Genomic DNA, 15,367 nt, shown 5'->3' with positions numbered 1-15,367 from the left:
TATATCTGATAAAAATAAAACCGTTAAAAACAGTATAATATTATTTCCACACGTTTTTCATATTTATAGAAATGGTGGAAGAAAATCTTCAAAATTATTTTTCCTTTAATGCTGCATTCAAGTACTGTCCGAACAATGCATTACAAATACTAGAACTAGCACGTCCTCTCCCTTCCACTAAAGTTTTGCTTTTCAAGAGGTTCCAATTAATTACTACCAGTATAATTTCAAGTAAGAGTATTGACATTAGAAGAACGTGTAGCTGTTATATGATAACTCCGCTGTACAAATTAATTTGCGGACTCCTCCGTTCATAATTGCGTCAAGTCCCGACGCAATAGAAACCAACACCTGGCTGGATGCTTTTGCGCAAGCGTAAAGAAAAAAAGTTCGGCGGCGCTAGCAGACTGCCGCTGGTCACCTTTCACCAGCGAAGTAGGGAGAATTTTTTAGGGGGGCTATTTAAAGAAAACACTGTACCGAGCTCGTCAAAGAACTGAAGTACTCCTTCGTACGGCGGACAGAGGGAGACTGTAATGACCCCCTGCGTTTGTCAGAGACGGAAGATGCGGGGAAATGATATCGTGCGCGCGGAAGTTTGTGTTTACTTACGCCGTGGTAGCTAGCGTGTTGGCCCTGTTAGCCTGTTAGCGAGAAAGGTGCGCTGTGTCTGGACGGGTTAATAGCAACACTTACAAGTCAGCCCAGCTACGTTAAACAGTAGAAACATACTGTATATATCCTGAAGCTCACAACGAGCTGGTGGCAGATGCTGGGGATTGCTCAAACTCTTGAAACATTGGTGCGGGCCACGAGCCGTGAACTCTGCGTGCGCGTGTCAACACGCAGGCAGAAGTTATTTACAAAGGGGGCACTTTAAGCCCTAATCTCAAACGTATAGACCTGCAAAACGTGATTTAAATATTAACTGCCGCCCTCAGTGCGGTTACGAATGACATATCAGGCTTGCGTCCCTGTGCGTGCAAACCATCCTCATCGGACCTAGTACATCGTCCTCGTCCGCAATGGGGCCCCTGTTCAGCCAGTGAGACCCGTAAAAGCGATCTGGAGCCCGTTAGCCATGGGGGGATGTATGGGCAGATACTTAGAAGGCTGGGAAGACTCGCAGAGTCGGGGCTCCTCCAGGAACGGTGGACGAGGAGGTAAGGCAACATTGTGTGGATGTTGTATTAATATGCGGAGAGGTTTCTTTGAAATATAAGAGCTGGAAACTTAAAATCATACAGCAACAGTGTCTCTGTCCGTTGATGATCAGTGATGCCAAAAAAGAGAAATATTTCGGCGTTGATAGTTTTGTGTTGCTATAACAATAGCAGGTTCAGACTTATCTTAGAGTGCATTTCTGGCCACCACTTGTGATTCGCATCCCTTTTTTGTGTCGTGGCTGCTGTTAAACAGAGGTCGATACCTCTGTTTAACAGCAGCCACGAGAGGGCAGGTGCACGAAATCTCCATTCACGATTCCTCACACACATCAGGAAACTGGATTCTGCTGTAGCTGTCTGACTTTGATGTGTGCCTGATCTGTATCAGTAAAAAAGGGCTTGATTCTTTAGCTTTGACGAGGTAGTTTTTCATCTTATCAGTTCAGACTGGTGAAGCTGTATATTCAGATAACATCTGTACCAAAGTTGATGACAGTAAGCTCGTTGGGTGATTTTCGTATATTAAAATCTAGGGCGTAAGCTCTGTGTTGTGGTTACTGTAACAGCCAGCTACGTTACATTAATTCCAGAAGTTGCTCTCTTTTCACATCAGTTTATGTCTGTTGGTTACGGACTTTCCTGGAAGTTAACATAATAATAAACTGCTACTTTGTTAATCAAACTAAAGTTAACCATCAACACACAGGCGCAGTGCAGCTGAATTATTAGACACTGGGAACTTCTACTTTTCCAGAAAACAATGGTGATTATATTTTGTGTGACCTTGTTATGATACAGTCATTATTGGGAGATTAGGGCTTTACAGCCTGGCAGGTTCATGAATGGGGGTCACATAAACACTTTGGGATGGGAAAAGACTTTCCAGCTTTTTCAGATTTCTGTCATATTGCCTTAAAAGCATGCTCGGTTGTGTGACTACAGTGCAAGCACACTTGAGCTCAGTGTTTGCCTTAGAGTGGCTGCTCAGGAAACTAAATGTCTGTTATTCATTTGGATGCACGTTCTGTCCCCTTGATTTGTTACTGCTGGAAAGTTTTTCAGTCCGCCTTTTTCCAGTGGGAATTGTCTCCAGTTTGCATCAGAAAGATGGGAGGTTTTGAAGATGGAGTCCAACTTTCGCCATATAAAAAAGGGCGTTGTTTGAATAGACTTTCTGACCCTTGCTTATGGAGTTGCATCCTAAAATTAGACTCTAACATAGATTTTTGATGCCAATATGACCTTCGAAGTAAGTTTCTTTGTCGTGTGCCAGAGTAGCTATTTAAAGTTAAAGCTGTCAGAGCCAAGATACCCAGGCTTTCTGGCAGTGGCTCATGTTGATTTCCCAACTTGATTAGACTCAACACGCTCCCTTTGCTAGACAAGGCTTCGATCAAGAACAAGTCACATCATGCCCCGCTGTATCAGTGACTGAGACTGATACTGACTGTAACTCTGTTACATACATGCTCATAAAGAAACCCCATTTGATAAGAGGAAGAATTGGATAGCTCATATGGGATCTCAATTTTTTCGTTTGTTCCAATTTTGTTTGGATGAGAGCTCACTAATTTGTGTTACTATGTTCGTGTTAGGTCTGCCTACCACACGCTTAAAGGAACAAAAAGGAGGCTCGTTTGCATTGTGATGCTGAGAAAAATAATGGAAGAACATGTTTGGACTTTAAATAAACATCTGCAGAAACCCGTTATAAGATAGTAACGCATTTAGAAGCAGCATGGATGTAACTGAAAGGTGATTAGAAATACACAATTTCCAGTTTATTTTAAATATTGATTTTTAAAAAGTCAAATATCAATCAGGCTATAAGAGTATACAAAACCTGCTGAATATATATTCACAAGGTTCGCCTGCTAGTTTTGTAAATCACCTAATAATAACGGTAGACTGATTAACCATGATAATGTCAAAGCTCTCAATGATTAGGATCTCAAGAATCAACAAAACAATTCACTGGAAAGTAAGCTGAACTGTAAATGAAAGTGAAACCTGCCCGTTCCAAGGTGGTCTATCTATTTTGAATGTAATTGCTTTAGAAAACAGCTTGATTAAGGAGAAACACATTGTTTTAGTTGACAATGTCTATAATTTACAAGTGTTGTTGTGTTTTTGTTTTTTTAAGCATCTCTGTAACAGTGGTTTACAATTTCAGTAAAAAGCAAATATAGATCAAACCTCAAACCAGCCTTCCCATGAGTGGCTCTCAGCACTGTCTGTATCCAGCTGTCTCAGACTAACCAGAAATCAGCTGGGCTGTTGTATTGTCACGTCTAGGCTGGATTCTGACCTGGAGGCGTTCAAGTCATATTTTCACTTTATTGGCTCGTCTCGTACCGAGCAGGGTTACTGCTACATCAACACATCATCGCTCTGGTTGAACCAAACCCGTTTCACAGCTGTCTCAAGCACATTTCCATTTAAAGGGTGATCGCTATTAGAGTGATCAATCCAGCATAAACAACATAAACATACACATGGACAGAAGTAATGGGCCACACCTCTTAATCTTTGAATGCAGGCTTTGTCACAACGTATATAATCAGTCACATAGTCGTGCCGTCTGCCTTTACAAACAGTTGTGTAAGAATGGGTCGCTCAAAAGAGCTCACTTAATAAGAGGATGATATTATATTAGGATGGAGTTGTGTCATGAAGGGCATCCAGCATAAAAACCTGTCAAATCCAAAACGCAGAGCAACCCGCTGTGACGACCCCCTGTGGCTGTGGGAGCAGCCAAAAGTAGCTTTTAGAGGCTGACTGTATCTTTAGCTGCAGAAAGGTGAAGGAAACAAAGTGGTGATAAGATAAGCAGTTACAGCACGTGAGTGAGTGTGCGCCAGTACGTCCTCATATTGATTTGGTCAGTGGCAATTCGGTCAGTGTCATCTGGCAGCGGCGTTATCTTTGTTGCTCTTTAAAGGAAGAACGTGGACAACCACACCTTCCCCCCTGATAGTTTGCCTCATTTCAAGGGAATGTGTGCAGCTGTTAAATGTCTTTGCAGGTTCAAAGCAACATCTTGGTAAAGTAAAGCATTTGTTCCTAGCGTTAGGTAATCTTCATCAGCCACCTGTAGTTGTCGGGTGTGCTGTTTTTGCAGCACAAGGAAGCCTTGTTGCTGTTTTCTGTTTTATGAGGCATTTCACCGAGTTTTTTTTAAGACACACACACTTATCCCCATAAATTTTATTTCTGTCACTCGCGCTCTCTCACCGTACTGCAGTTTCAGCAGTATTCTCCTATAATGTGAACACTTTTGCACGCGGTCACACTCCCTATTCTTTTTCTATACAGTTTAGCTCACTGCTTATAAGTACAGACACAGTGACACTGATTCATAGGAGTGTACTGCAGCACTGCTGTTTGCCTGCGTGTATCAACCCATCCCCTCTTCTGATGAATTTTGTTAATATTCAAACTTTAAACTCCTGAGCATCTCAGTGGAAGATGAAGAGGATTAACCAGTATGAGGCCAAAGTCTCTGTTACCTTATTTGACCAAAATAAAAAAAAAGCTTAATGACCAAGACATTATATGTGCACTACACTGCTCACATAATGTTGAGGTCCGGGCTTTGTGAAGGATAGTCTGTGACCGATAGTGTTACACGTACATATTTCCTACCCAGGTATGCTTTTACTGCATTTATAGTGTTTTTGAGATCATTGTCATGCTGAAAAATGCCAACTGTGAATCAATACCATGCAGTACCATTTGGAAAGAGATGGCACTGCTTGGCAGATTATACCCTAATGGTACTTTCCTGTGTTCATAATTCCGTTAGTTTTGAGAAGATCTCCAACATCACTGACTAAGGGGCAGTAGACTGCTTTAGACCAGGGGTAGGCATCTCCAGGCCTCGAGGGCCGGTGTCCTGCAGGTTTTAGATCTCACCCTGGGTCAACACACCTGAATCAAATGATTAGTTCATTACAAGGCTTCTGGAAAACTTCAAGACATGTTGAGGAGGTAATTTAGCCATTTAAATCAGCTGTGTTGGATCAAGGACACATCTAAAACCTGCAGGACACCGGCCCTTGAAGCCTGGAGTTGCCTACCCCTGCTGTAGACATTGCCCTTTGCACCACTCCTGACCTCATCTGTACTTACTGATAACACTTTGCCAAAAATCTCATATCTGGATTCATCCAGCAAAGACCTTTGCCAAGTCTTTGCTGGATTGTCTACTATTATTCTTAAGAACATGACTTTTAGACACTTAATTTGTTGTAGATGATATTCAAGGCCACTCCATTTATCTTTGGTCTTCCACCTGTCGGGTTTCCTCTTTAGGAATTAACTTTTAGGACAACATTACAATGCTGTGCCTGTCAAAATGTGTAATCTTTGGCATTGTTCATAGATTCAGCAAAAGAAATGGGTATTTCGTGCTTTGGTGACAGGCTGCTAGTAACAAAGTGCCTAAAGAAGCCATTCACAATTGGCTCTTTTCTAAGTTGCCTGTTAGGCACAAAACTGGTTCATTCCTTGAGTTAGAAGCCTTTTTGATGCTTGAATGATTTATAGGTCGTTGTTAAATGGCTTAACAAGCAAACAGAAAAGGAGTAGGGTCCAAAGAAAACCTTTGCAAGACCTTCAGAAAGCCGGGAGAACTATTGCTCAAGATCCCATTAAAAATTACAAGTCTGGTTTCTTGGAAGCAAAATATAAAGAAATAAGGGCTGGCTCAAGACTTTAGAACAGCCCTGTACTAACCAATAGATATAAATGCAGAATAAAGTGACACAGACTGTGGGGAGGAAAAAAACAGTTTGCAATAGCTGTAGGCAAAACTTGAAAAGAAGACATTTAAGTAGTTGTTGTTGTTGTTGTAATACAAGCCTCTTCTGTATGACGCGTTTTGCAAGTGTTACGTCACGTTGCCTCGGCAGAATGGAAACAGATAGTTGAGGATTTACAGCATGTGTTTCATCTTAGAAATGAGGAGGTCTTTATGGTGTACCCAAGTTTTATAGAGCCATGTTGCACAATGGAGTTTTCAATGAGCTCATGAGAGTTTGGAATCTCATAGTGCCTTTAATGCATGCAGTGTTTATTACTGATGATACTGATGCAATAAGCTTCTAAGAGCCAGCATGTTCCATGTTAAGGGCTATGTGCTACAAAATAGGAGCAGGTGGACCTGTCGGTAGCTTTTCTGAGCTGAGTGATCTGTAAACAGAGCATATAAAGACAGTGGCGGCACTATTGTAGTAATAATGCATGTGTTTTTTTTTGGTTTTTTTAAGTACCATTACAGATGCTTTAAAAACACTTTTAAACTACAGAGGCGGGCCGTGTCTTTAACTGCAGAAAGCTGAATGATGTAGCGTGGTGATAAGGTGACTGGCTACGGGGTTGAGCCCACTTGGGTGTCCTGTACACTGTGTACGTCCACGTTGACATAACTGCAATATGTCTATAGCTCACGAATGTCAAACACATCTTCACATCATGGGCGACGTACAGCCTAATCAGACCAGTGATAGTCCTTTCTGTCAGTATACAGAAGTTTAACCATACATCGAATCCCTCAGATATCTTCATATTAAGGAAAGAAGTACTACAACCTTTCTTCATCATGTAGAAAAACTTACTTTTGAAATTGTGAGTTAAAGAAATCTGTCACCATGACTCTGTGGAACCAGGTTGTAGATATTAGGTGTGTAAAATTACAGAAAAAAATGGTAATAATATAATATTTTTTAACCAGGACCCATAAATACATTTTTTAAAAAAAGCAAAAACAAAAACATTTGTGTTGTAGGTAGTGAAAAAAATCTACTTTTCTGCCATTTCATTCTGTATGAATTACTTATTTACCTGGTGTAGTATATATTGCCATGTAGGTTTTCATCAGTAATGCTATAAAATTTATGAAAATAAAGCTAAAACTAGGGATGTTCCTAGTGACTAATTTCTTAGCGTACTTTCCCCTTCATTTAGTAAACTAACTATTCTAAAATGAAGAAACAAGTTAAATTTGTCAAAAACTCTCTACACAAAGGCATTTTAAACATTTAACACATTCTTTAATCAATCATGGTGCTTAACTGTGCAGCACCTTGGTTATGAGCATTATGAGCATTTCATGTTCTCCAGAAAAACACCTTCTTCACCTGTTGAAAATGTGACAAATTATCATCAGAAAAACAAATAAACTGTGACTGAAAAGTGTGGCACATTGTGCTGTGTGTTATGAATGATGCACGCTGTTCCATATTCATGCCAACCACTTCAATAAAAGTTGAAATCTAAAATGACAAAACGATAGAACGATAGCAATTTTTTTTTCTGTTTATCTGGAGTCGGGGCACAGGGGCAGCAGCCTATGCAGAGAAGCCCAGACCTTGCTCTCGCCTGCAACCTGATCCGCTTAATCTGGGGAACGTTGTACCATTCCTAGGCCATCCGATAGATATAATCTCTCCAGCATATCTGGTGCCTCCTCTCAGCAAGACATGCCCGGTCACCCAGAAACCTCACCCAGAAACTGCCCGCCTTTCCTTTCGATGTGGAGTAGCAGCGGCTCTGAGCCCATCCTGAATGGCTGTACTTCTCAGGGAAAAACCATGCACCCCTGGGTGAAAGTCCATTTCCGCCGCTTGTATCCACGATTTCGTGCTTATACCTTTTAAAAGGACTAACAATATTTGTGTTAATAATAAGATCAGTCCCAAGATTGGTGCATTCATGCTGTTTCTCAACAATGATCCTCCATCTGATGGCAGATGGCTGCATAACATTTGGGACACAGCAATTAATCTGCATTGGATATCAATTCAAATGTTTTTGGCTCTCATGGACACCACAGGCCTTTTTTTTTTTTTTGCTCAGTGGTAGTGAGGAACCTGCTTTTCTTTACTTGGGATTCACTCGCCTTTAAATGCTAATCCTACACCAGGATTACTTGTCCTGAGCCTCCTGCACTATAGATAATTAGTCTGGAAGAAAGGCAACTCTGCATGCGAGGTGTCCCTTTTGTATGCTGTATTTTCCATCAGTCCACTCTTCAATGTGTGGCAGCTGTGACGCAGGCATTAGCAACTATAGGCAAGTTTAGTACTCAGTTTTATTGTCAAGCTTTTACGTTGATTTATAGCTTCATGTATTTTATTTCTGGACATCCGTAGCTTCAGTCAGAGGAATTTTATGCCGGCTATGATACAAACAGGTGTGGAAAATCACTGGAAGTTTCAATGATGGGTGGCTGATCCTAGCCTGTTGTCCTTATGCTTTCCCTCCAGATCAGTCAGTGTTCTCCTGGCCTAGGTGTGCTCTGTATTAATACTGAATAGTGGGAAACATGAAGGTAAGGTTACATAGACAGATATAGAGTAAGCATACGCTTCATGGATACAGCAAACTCTGAATGACCTCCTAATTTTAGATTGAGAAGACATGTTAGGGTGGGGTAGGACGATCTTTCTCTGATGACAGCTCGAGTTTCTGTCTGGCAGTTCTGTTTATTACAGTGAGGAGATGAAAGAACAGAGTTAAGGCTGGGCTTTCCTCATTAGCCAAGCTGCCTGCTCTCTGCATTCGGCATTTACACATGATAATGAGGATTGTGAAAACGACTTCCACTGACTGTCGTGTTTGGATTCCTGTTGTTTCTTCCTCCATTTTTACAATAGTAAGAAGGGAAATAAATTGTACATGTGGGTGAATTAATCAACACTTGTTTTGTAATGAGAGGACCTCATGCTGTGTTCAAATGTTACCTTAAATTAGGTGTTTTCAGAATTCTGCCTCTGACCTTAGAATTTAGTGGGGTGTTTGTTTTATTTGTTGCGTATTATGAGTGTGAAACTTCAGCATTAAATTAATACACTCCTCTACCTTTACAGGGCGTAACGAGCCTCTGAAAAAAGATCGTCCCAAATGGAAGAGTGACTACCCGATGACGGAGGGCCAGCTACGGAGCAAGCGGGATGAGTTTTGGGACACAGCGCCGGCCTTCGAGGGCCGCAAGGAAATCTGGGATGCTCTGAAAGCAGCCGCTGTGGCCTTGGAGTGTAACGACCATGAATTAGCTCAGGCTATAGTGGATGGAGCCAGCATCACACTGCCACACGGTGAGGAGAGAACACACACAGTATACTTATACAGTACAGTTCTCACCTCACTCTCACATAGGCTGCTTAAACCAGACTTAACTTACAATGTGACCTGTTTTTCTGTGGCATCCTCTTCTCAGGTACCCTGACAGAGTGTTACGATGAACTTGGGAACCGCTACCAGCTGCCCGTCTACTGCCTGGCACCACCCATCAACCTCATCTCAGAGCGTAGTGACGAAGACCCCAGCGACAGCCCTGAACCCCCAGCAGCATCCAAGAAGGAATTCCAGCTCAAGGTACCACGACTAGTACATCTCCTGTAAGACACGGGTCACGTTACCAACTGATTAGGACTAAATGGTGTCATCTGCATATTAATCCACACTGTAAACACTGTACTCAATGTAATCAAATAGATGTACTGGTCTAATATTAATTCAGAGTAACTGATTAAGTTTAGACGAATATTCAGTTGGGTGTATTGGCAACTCAAGAGGCAATGGTTGCCTCAGTCTTTGTTTTGGGGTTTTCCTTAAAGTTTGCATAAAAAACTAAATATGTAAATCTCCATACAGTCATGCCAAAACTACAGTTCCAAGGTTTTGCATATCAGAACATGCTAAAAAGTGATCTAGTCCTCGAGCAAGTCATAAAAACTGATAGAATTGACTTTTTATACTGCCATTAATCATGCAAAAAAAAAAAATGCAGATACAGTGTGTGAAATGCTGAGTACACCCTTACTGCTTCCAAAACAATTAAGGGGTTAGATAGCAGCCAGGTGCTAGTAATTTGAATGGATTTGTTTGCTGGTCAGCAAGTGTGAGCACTTCTATAAAAGCAGAAGTTTTAGTAGTTTGCTATTCTGGAGCATTCAGGTGTGTGTCGACACAGTTCCAGACAGAAAAGACAGCATTATTCGTACCTACAGTTCATTTAGTCTGCTCCAAATCAGTTGATGACTTTGTAAACTTGTAGCTTTTGCTTGTATTTTGGTTTCTTTTTGCACACAGAATGAATCTATATTAATTCCAAGTGAACCAAAATGTTTCACTGCAAGTCAAGTGAGAGTGTTCAGTTTGCTGATTGGCCAGATGTGTCTGAGGTGAGAACAACTAAAGTAAATACAAGAAGAAGATGCTGTGCTCCCGACTATTGAACATGACCGTGAAGAATTTGCAATCACGTCACAACTAGTTGCCTGTCTGTACAGACCTTTGTACATCTATAGTACCTTGCCTCATCCCAGAATACAAAGCATACAAGGGTCCAGGAAGATTTTAGCTCAAGCCTACAGCATTTGCACCATAAAGAAAGTGTTCTGGAGTTCATTTGGAACCACACCAAGACCAGCTCCTCCACAGTGGTGTGGTTGTTTTTGTCCGCACCCAAGTGCGATTACCGTGGTCACACCTGCACAAACGAACCGCAAGGGGGAAAACGAACCAGTTCAATTTAAATGGACCAAACACTGCAGATATGAAAACACCCTAAGAGAAACAACAATTGCTTCCACCTATGTGGGAAGGGTTATGAGGCCATTTCCAGTGACAAAGATGACTCTCACGTGGAAAACAATTATGTCAGCCACCATTCTTCCCAGCAGTGGAAGTTACAGAAAATTCCCCCCACTTTTCAGACTCTACAGCCCTACTTTAACATTTAACATGCTGAAGTGAACTGTTAAAGTTCTTGACAGAACAACTAGACAAAGACTGAACAAAGTCTCTTCTCTCTAAAAAGAACAAAACAGCATGTCTTAGGTTTCAAGAATTGATAAAGTCTAGGTATTTTTTTTATTCTGATATGGAAAACCTTAATATTAGTAGAGTGTGACTACATCTGGGTCAAATCATCATTAATGTTGTGGCTGTGCTTCTCCTGATTAATTGTTAAACTGCTGCAGATTGACAGGCTCTGGGAAAGTTGATGTAGTTACACATTACTCTGTTTTTGTGTTAGCTAGCTGTTTGAGCCGGTTTATCAGCAGCTGGTTTCACCTTTGGACAGAAAAACAGATTTCATCCAACATTTACTTCCTGTGGTTATGAGTCATATGTGCCTAATAAGTGCAAACAGATGCTAGAGAAGCTTATGTACTAACATTCATGCAGCTTTTGACATTTATTAAGACTTCTTACGGGGTTAAAACTGTAAAATGCCAACGCAAAACAAGCCACGGACCAGTTTTTGAGTTCTTTGCATTTGGAACTTGGCTCACCTCTCCATGCAGCATTGTTAGCTCACTCTTCTGCTCCCTGCTCCCCTGTAGGTGCGGCTGTCCACAGGAAAGGACTTGCGTCTCAGCGTCAGCATGGTTGACACCATAGGCCAGCTGAAGAAGCAACTGCAAGCCCAGGAAGACATCGACGCCGTTCACCAGCGCTGGTTCTTCTCCGGGAAGCTGCTCACGGACAAGACACGGCTGCAAGACACTAAGATCCAGAAGGACTTTGTGATCCAGGTCATCGTCAACCCACAGGCACTCCAAGTCCCCAAACCATCACCACCGACAACCACCGCCTCCTCACCTGTGCCCGAGTAACCGAGGACCGTCAGAGGAGCGATGCAGTCTGTGATGGACCAGAGGTGCCTCCCAATGCTGGATAACTTATTCTTCTTGACAAAAGCTACTGTTACTGAAAGAGAAATAAACTGTGAGGGTGAAACAAACAAAAACAGACAAAGAAGAAACTGAAAAGTGCTGCTTTTTTTTCCCTTTTTTCTAAATGTCCCTGTGTGTGCACGTGTGTGTTTTTTGGGGGGGGATCTGCTGAGTCGTTCCAGTCATCACACTAACCAGAGATGCCTGTCATCGTTGCATATTAAAGCAGAGCTCCTCGCGCTGGTGTGCAAGCCTTTTCTCAGTGCACAGAACGTGCACATCAGAGCTGCACATGCAGACTCTGCCTTTGCCCTTTAGCCTGCTAACACAGTGCCAACAGAGGAACTGCAGAGGCGTTGGTTCTAGAGCGTATTTCTGCTATGACACCTATAAACTCAGCACTGTTGCTCTCTTTCTCCTCCACAGAAACAGGAAAGGAAAGCAGGAAAAAAGAAACGTGCTGAATATTCTTCTTCTTTTTTTTTTTCCTTTCCCTTACTGAGGAAATAAAGTCAACTGGGCTTTTTTTTTGCACATTTAAAGATTAGTACTATACTTTTGTGGTAGTTTGTGTGCCTTCTACAAGACAAAAGGGGGGGGGGGGTAATCACCTGCAATTTTACTGTTGGGCTAATATATCTTCTTTTTTTTGTTTGTTTTTTTTAGATTCAGGAACTTTTAGATGGACCTAAGCTATAAGTGTTGCCTTTATTTCTTTTAAAAGATTTCGTAAGTCTTGCGGACAGAAGAGAATGGATGTGTGTGGGTGTGTGTGTGTGGAGGGGGTGTGCGACAAGATTACGAAGCTGACCCATACGATGCATTGAGAGTCGAGACTGGACTAAAAGTCATAGCTTAAGTGAATCATGTCATTGATTTAAGGGAAAGCGGAATTCCCTTGAAAAAAGTGTCGTCTTAACCGCTGCGTTGCTGACTGCGCAGTGACGCCCTGACCAGCAGGAGGGAGCAGCACAGGCCTTATTAAATTTGATCAGATCAGTTGTTTATGGTCACTTGTTTTGTTTTGGTTTGGTTTTCCCCTTCCACCACCGGATGAATGTAAATCCAGCTTCTTTTGCTCTCGATGTGGTCTGGTAATGTTGAACAATAAAAGAAAGAAAGGAGGGGAAAAGGGCATTTTCTCTTCACCAGCAGGTATGATACGGAGCGGCGAGTGAAAACAAAAAGCTCAAGCTGATTTCTTTTTTTTTTTTTTTTTTCCTCCCTTCAGTAAAACTGGCCATACTGGTGATCCCCTACATATCATGACTGTTGCTTACAAGCACACCCCAGGGATTTCCACACGATGTCCAGTTTGCTTCTCATGTAAAAACAGTTGTTTAAGGCCTTCTGTGTGGCAGGAAGGCCCCACAGAGTGATTTAAAAAAAAAAAGGTGGATTTGGGAACTAAGCATTCATTTTGCATATAGCAAACTCAGCGTATGGCAGTAGGCGAGGTATGGTCTCAAGCAGGCAGGGAAGGGGAAATGCAGCATGCTGCTTTATGGGATTTTTTTTTTTTTTTTAGGGGGGTACTAATACTGCTGGAGTTTTCCTTTAACGAGTTTTAATTTAATCATATTTTCACAGATCTGACTGGAAAGCTAAAAATAAAACCAACCAAAATCTGTGCTTCAAGGCGAGAATGTTTTTTTTCTGTGGTGGCTTTCCTGTAAGCTGGTGTCGATTCAGAGAACAAGGAGAGGTTTTTTCGAGCTTGTTTGTCTGTCTTAGTTTCACACTGAGCGGTGAGCACGCACTGCCTGTTTGCTTTACATCATAGCACATCTGTTAGTGTTCATGCCCCGACTCTAACCGGCTCTTGAAGAGCAACAATAATTGTTTGGAGGGAAGAGAGCCATCAGGTTTGTCGCCAGCCGCAGCGGTCACCAGAGGAAACAAACGAGCGAGCTGTGATATCTGTATGTAAATCTGCAGACGAGCTGCAAGATCTTTGACAGTGGAACATTTTCACTTTTTATTTATAGCTGCTAGCAGTCCAGAGTTCACTCGACTTCGCTCACCTTAAGCAGCCTTTGTTTGTATGTACCCGTGGAGAGCATTAGCTATCATCTGGGAACTTTTTAAATTTAACAGTATTCATAAGTGATGACCAGTGCACAAAATAAGCTTGGCTGATGCTGGAATCCCTGAAAAATTAGATGTTGTCCCCAGAGGCTGGACTCCCAGATTGATGAGCTACAAACAAAACAGCCCCACATTCATCCCCCTCGTGCTGGACCATCTGAATCCACTTTAAATCTCTGTGGCTGTGTTCACACTGGAGCTCAGTGAAGATGATTTTGCCTGAATAATAGCCATGGATCACTCGGTGTGAAAAACACAGTGCTTTATTATCACAATCACCCTTTTCTTGTATTTCCAATCAGAGATATGAGACTGCTTTCCTGAGCAGTGTGTTTGCACAAGAGTCTGTTTGTATGGGAGGAAAAATAAAAGCCATAATCCTGATCATGACATTTGTGTCACTGCGTAGCACACCCCAGCTGATTTTCTTTTCTTCAGTGACTCATTTCAAACTCAAAGTGCATTTAAGCTACTTTTTTTTTTTTCTGTTGTCCTGTTTCTGCACACAAAGGAGGAAAGCCAAAGATACAAGAGCACTCTGTGCATCAGTTCCAGGTCACGTTGCAGAATAACGCATCAGCTGGTTCACTGTCACAAACGCCCACAGCTGGACGAGCTTTGTTTTCATTCTCCGCTCCTGTCGCACAAATATCCTGCATCATCAGCATCGTGGAGGTAATGAAACTGACCTGAGCCACAGCAGCAGTTCACCACATCAAGATGATGTTCCTTCTCTCTTTGTCTAGCCACTTTTCAGCCTTGTGGTTCATTAACTTGTGTGTGTGTGTGTTTTAAGGATGTTTTTCTTTCCTCCTTCACCTTTTACCTGTGGTTCCTAAAGGGATATGTTTTGTAACTATCGTATGCAAACTTGAACAAGCGTTTGTCTCTGTATGTGCAATACAATAGACATAGACCTCATCAGTTTCGTGTCTGATTTCTGCTTTTTGCTGATATCCAACAGCACCAGCCATGAGTATTGTCAAAAGGTACAATCTGCAGTGCTGCAATCACCTGTGTTTGTGTTGTCTCTTTAAAATGTGTTGCTAGCTGTCGCCTTGACCGCCCCGTCCCCACGGGCTCTTAATATTTCTAGAGTAAATATCTAAAGATTAAAATTTGCCTACACAGTTTCATTTTAGTGTCCATTTAGCATTCTGCGGCGCTCATCTCGGCCGTTAAGGTTGGTGTCGTCGGACTTGAGGGTGCTCTGCTGACAGTTTTAATTATGGCATCTCCTGTTATGCCATTCTTGCTGAAGTAAGCTTGTTTGCTTGCTCCCTGTCTTCAATTTGGCCTCTTTATTAATGTCTTTGAGACTTTGAGCACTGACCATTGTCCGACATTAAAGGGACCACATGTTATTACACTGTAAAGTGCTTTAAGGTGCCCTCAGAGAACTGCAAACAGGACCCCTGATCGACA

General features: G+C 42.0%; 1 protein-coding gene across 2 annotated transcripts; it reads left to right on the top strand.

Annotated features, from left to right (window-relative positions):
• Positions 1–369: 369 nt before the first annotated feature.
• On the top strand, positions 370–14,863 carry ubtd1b (ubiquitin domain containing 1b). 2 transcript variants are annotated; one of them, XM_040036890.1, is made up of 5 exons: positions 370–1,163; positions 8,435–8,499; positions 9,038–9,265; positions 9,388–9,545; positions 11,522–14,863. In XM_040036890.1, the coding sequence occupies exons 3-5, from the start codon at positions 9,091–9,093 to the stop codon at positions 11,792–11,794; spliced, it is 606 nt and encodes a 201-aa protein (XP_039892824.1). In that variant the 5' UTR covers positions 370–1,163; positions 8,435–8,499; positions 9,038–9,090; the 3' UTR covers positions 11,795–14,863. The 2 variants fall into 2 exon arrangements, with proteins under 2 accessions (XP_039892824.1, XP_039892823.1); XM_040036889.1 differs by lacking the exon at positions 8,435–8,499 and having other exon boundaries at positions 371–1,163.
• The last annotated feature ends 504 nt before the right edge of the window (positions 14,864–15,367 follow it).

Source organism: Simochromis diagramma, unplaced genomic scaffold (genome assembly GCF_900408965.1).
Source record: "Simochromis diagramma unplaced genomic scaffold, fSimDia1.1 OVJJ01000371.1, whole genome shotgun sequence".
NCBI classification, from domain to species: Eukaryota; Metazoa; Chordata; class Actinopteri; order Cichliformes; family Cichlidae; genus Simochromis; species Simochromis diagramma.
Note: the sequence above shows the minus strand (reverse complement) of the source record. Positions and strands in the feature narration are given on the sequence as shown.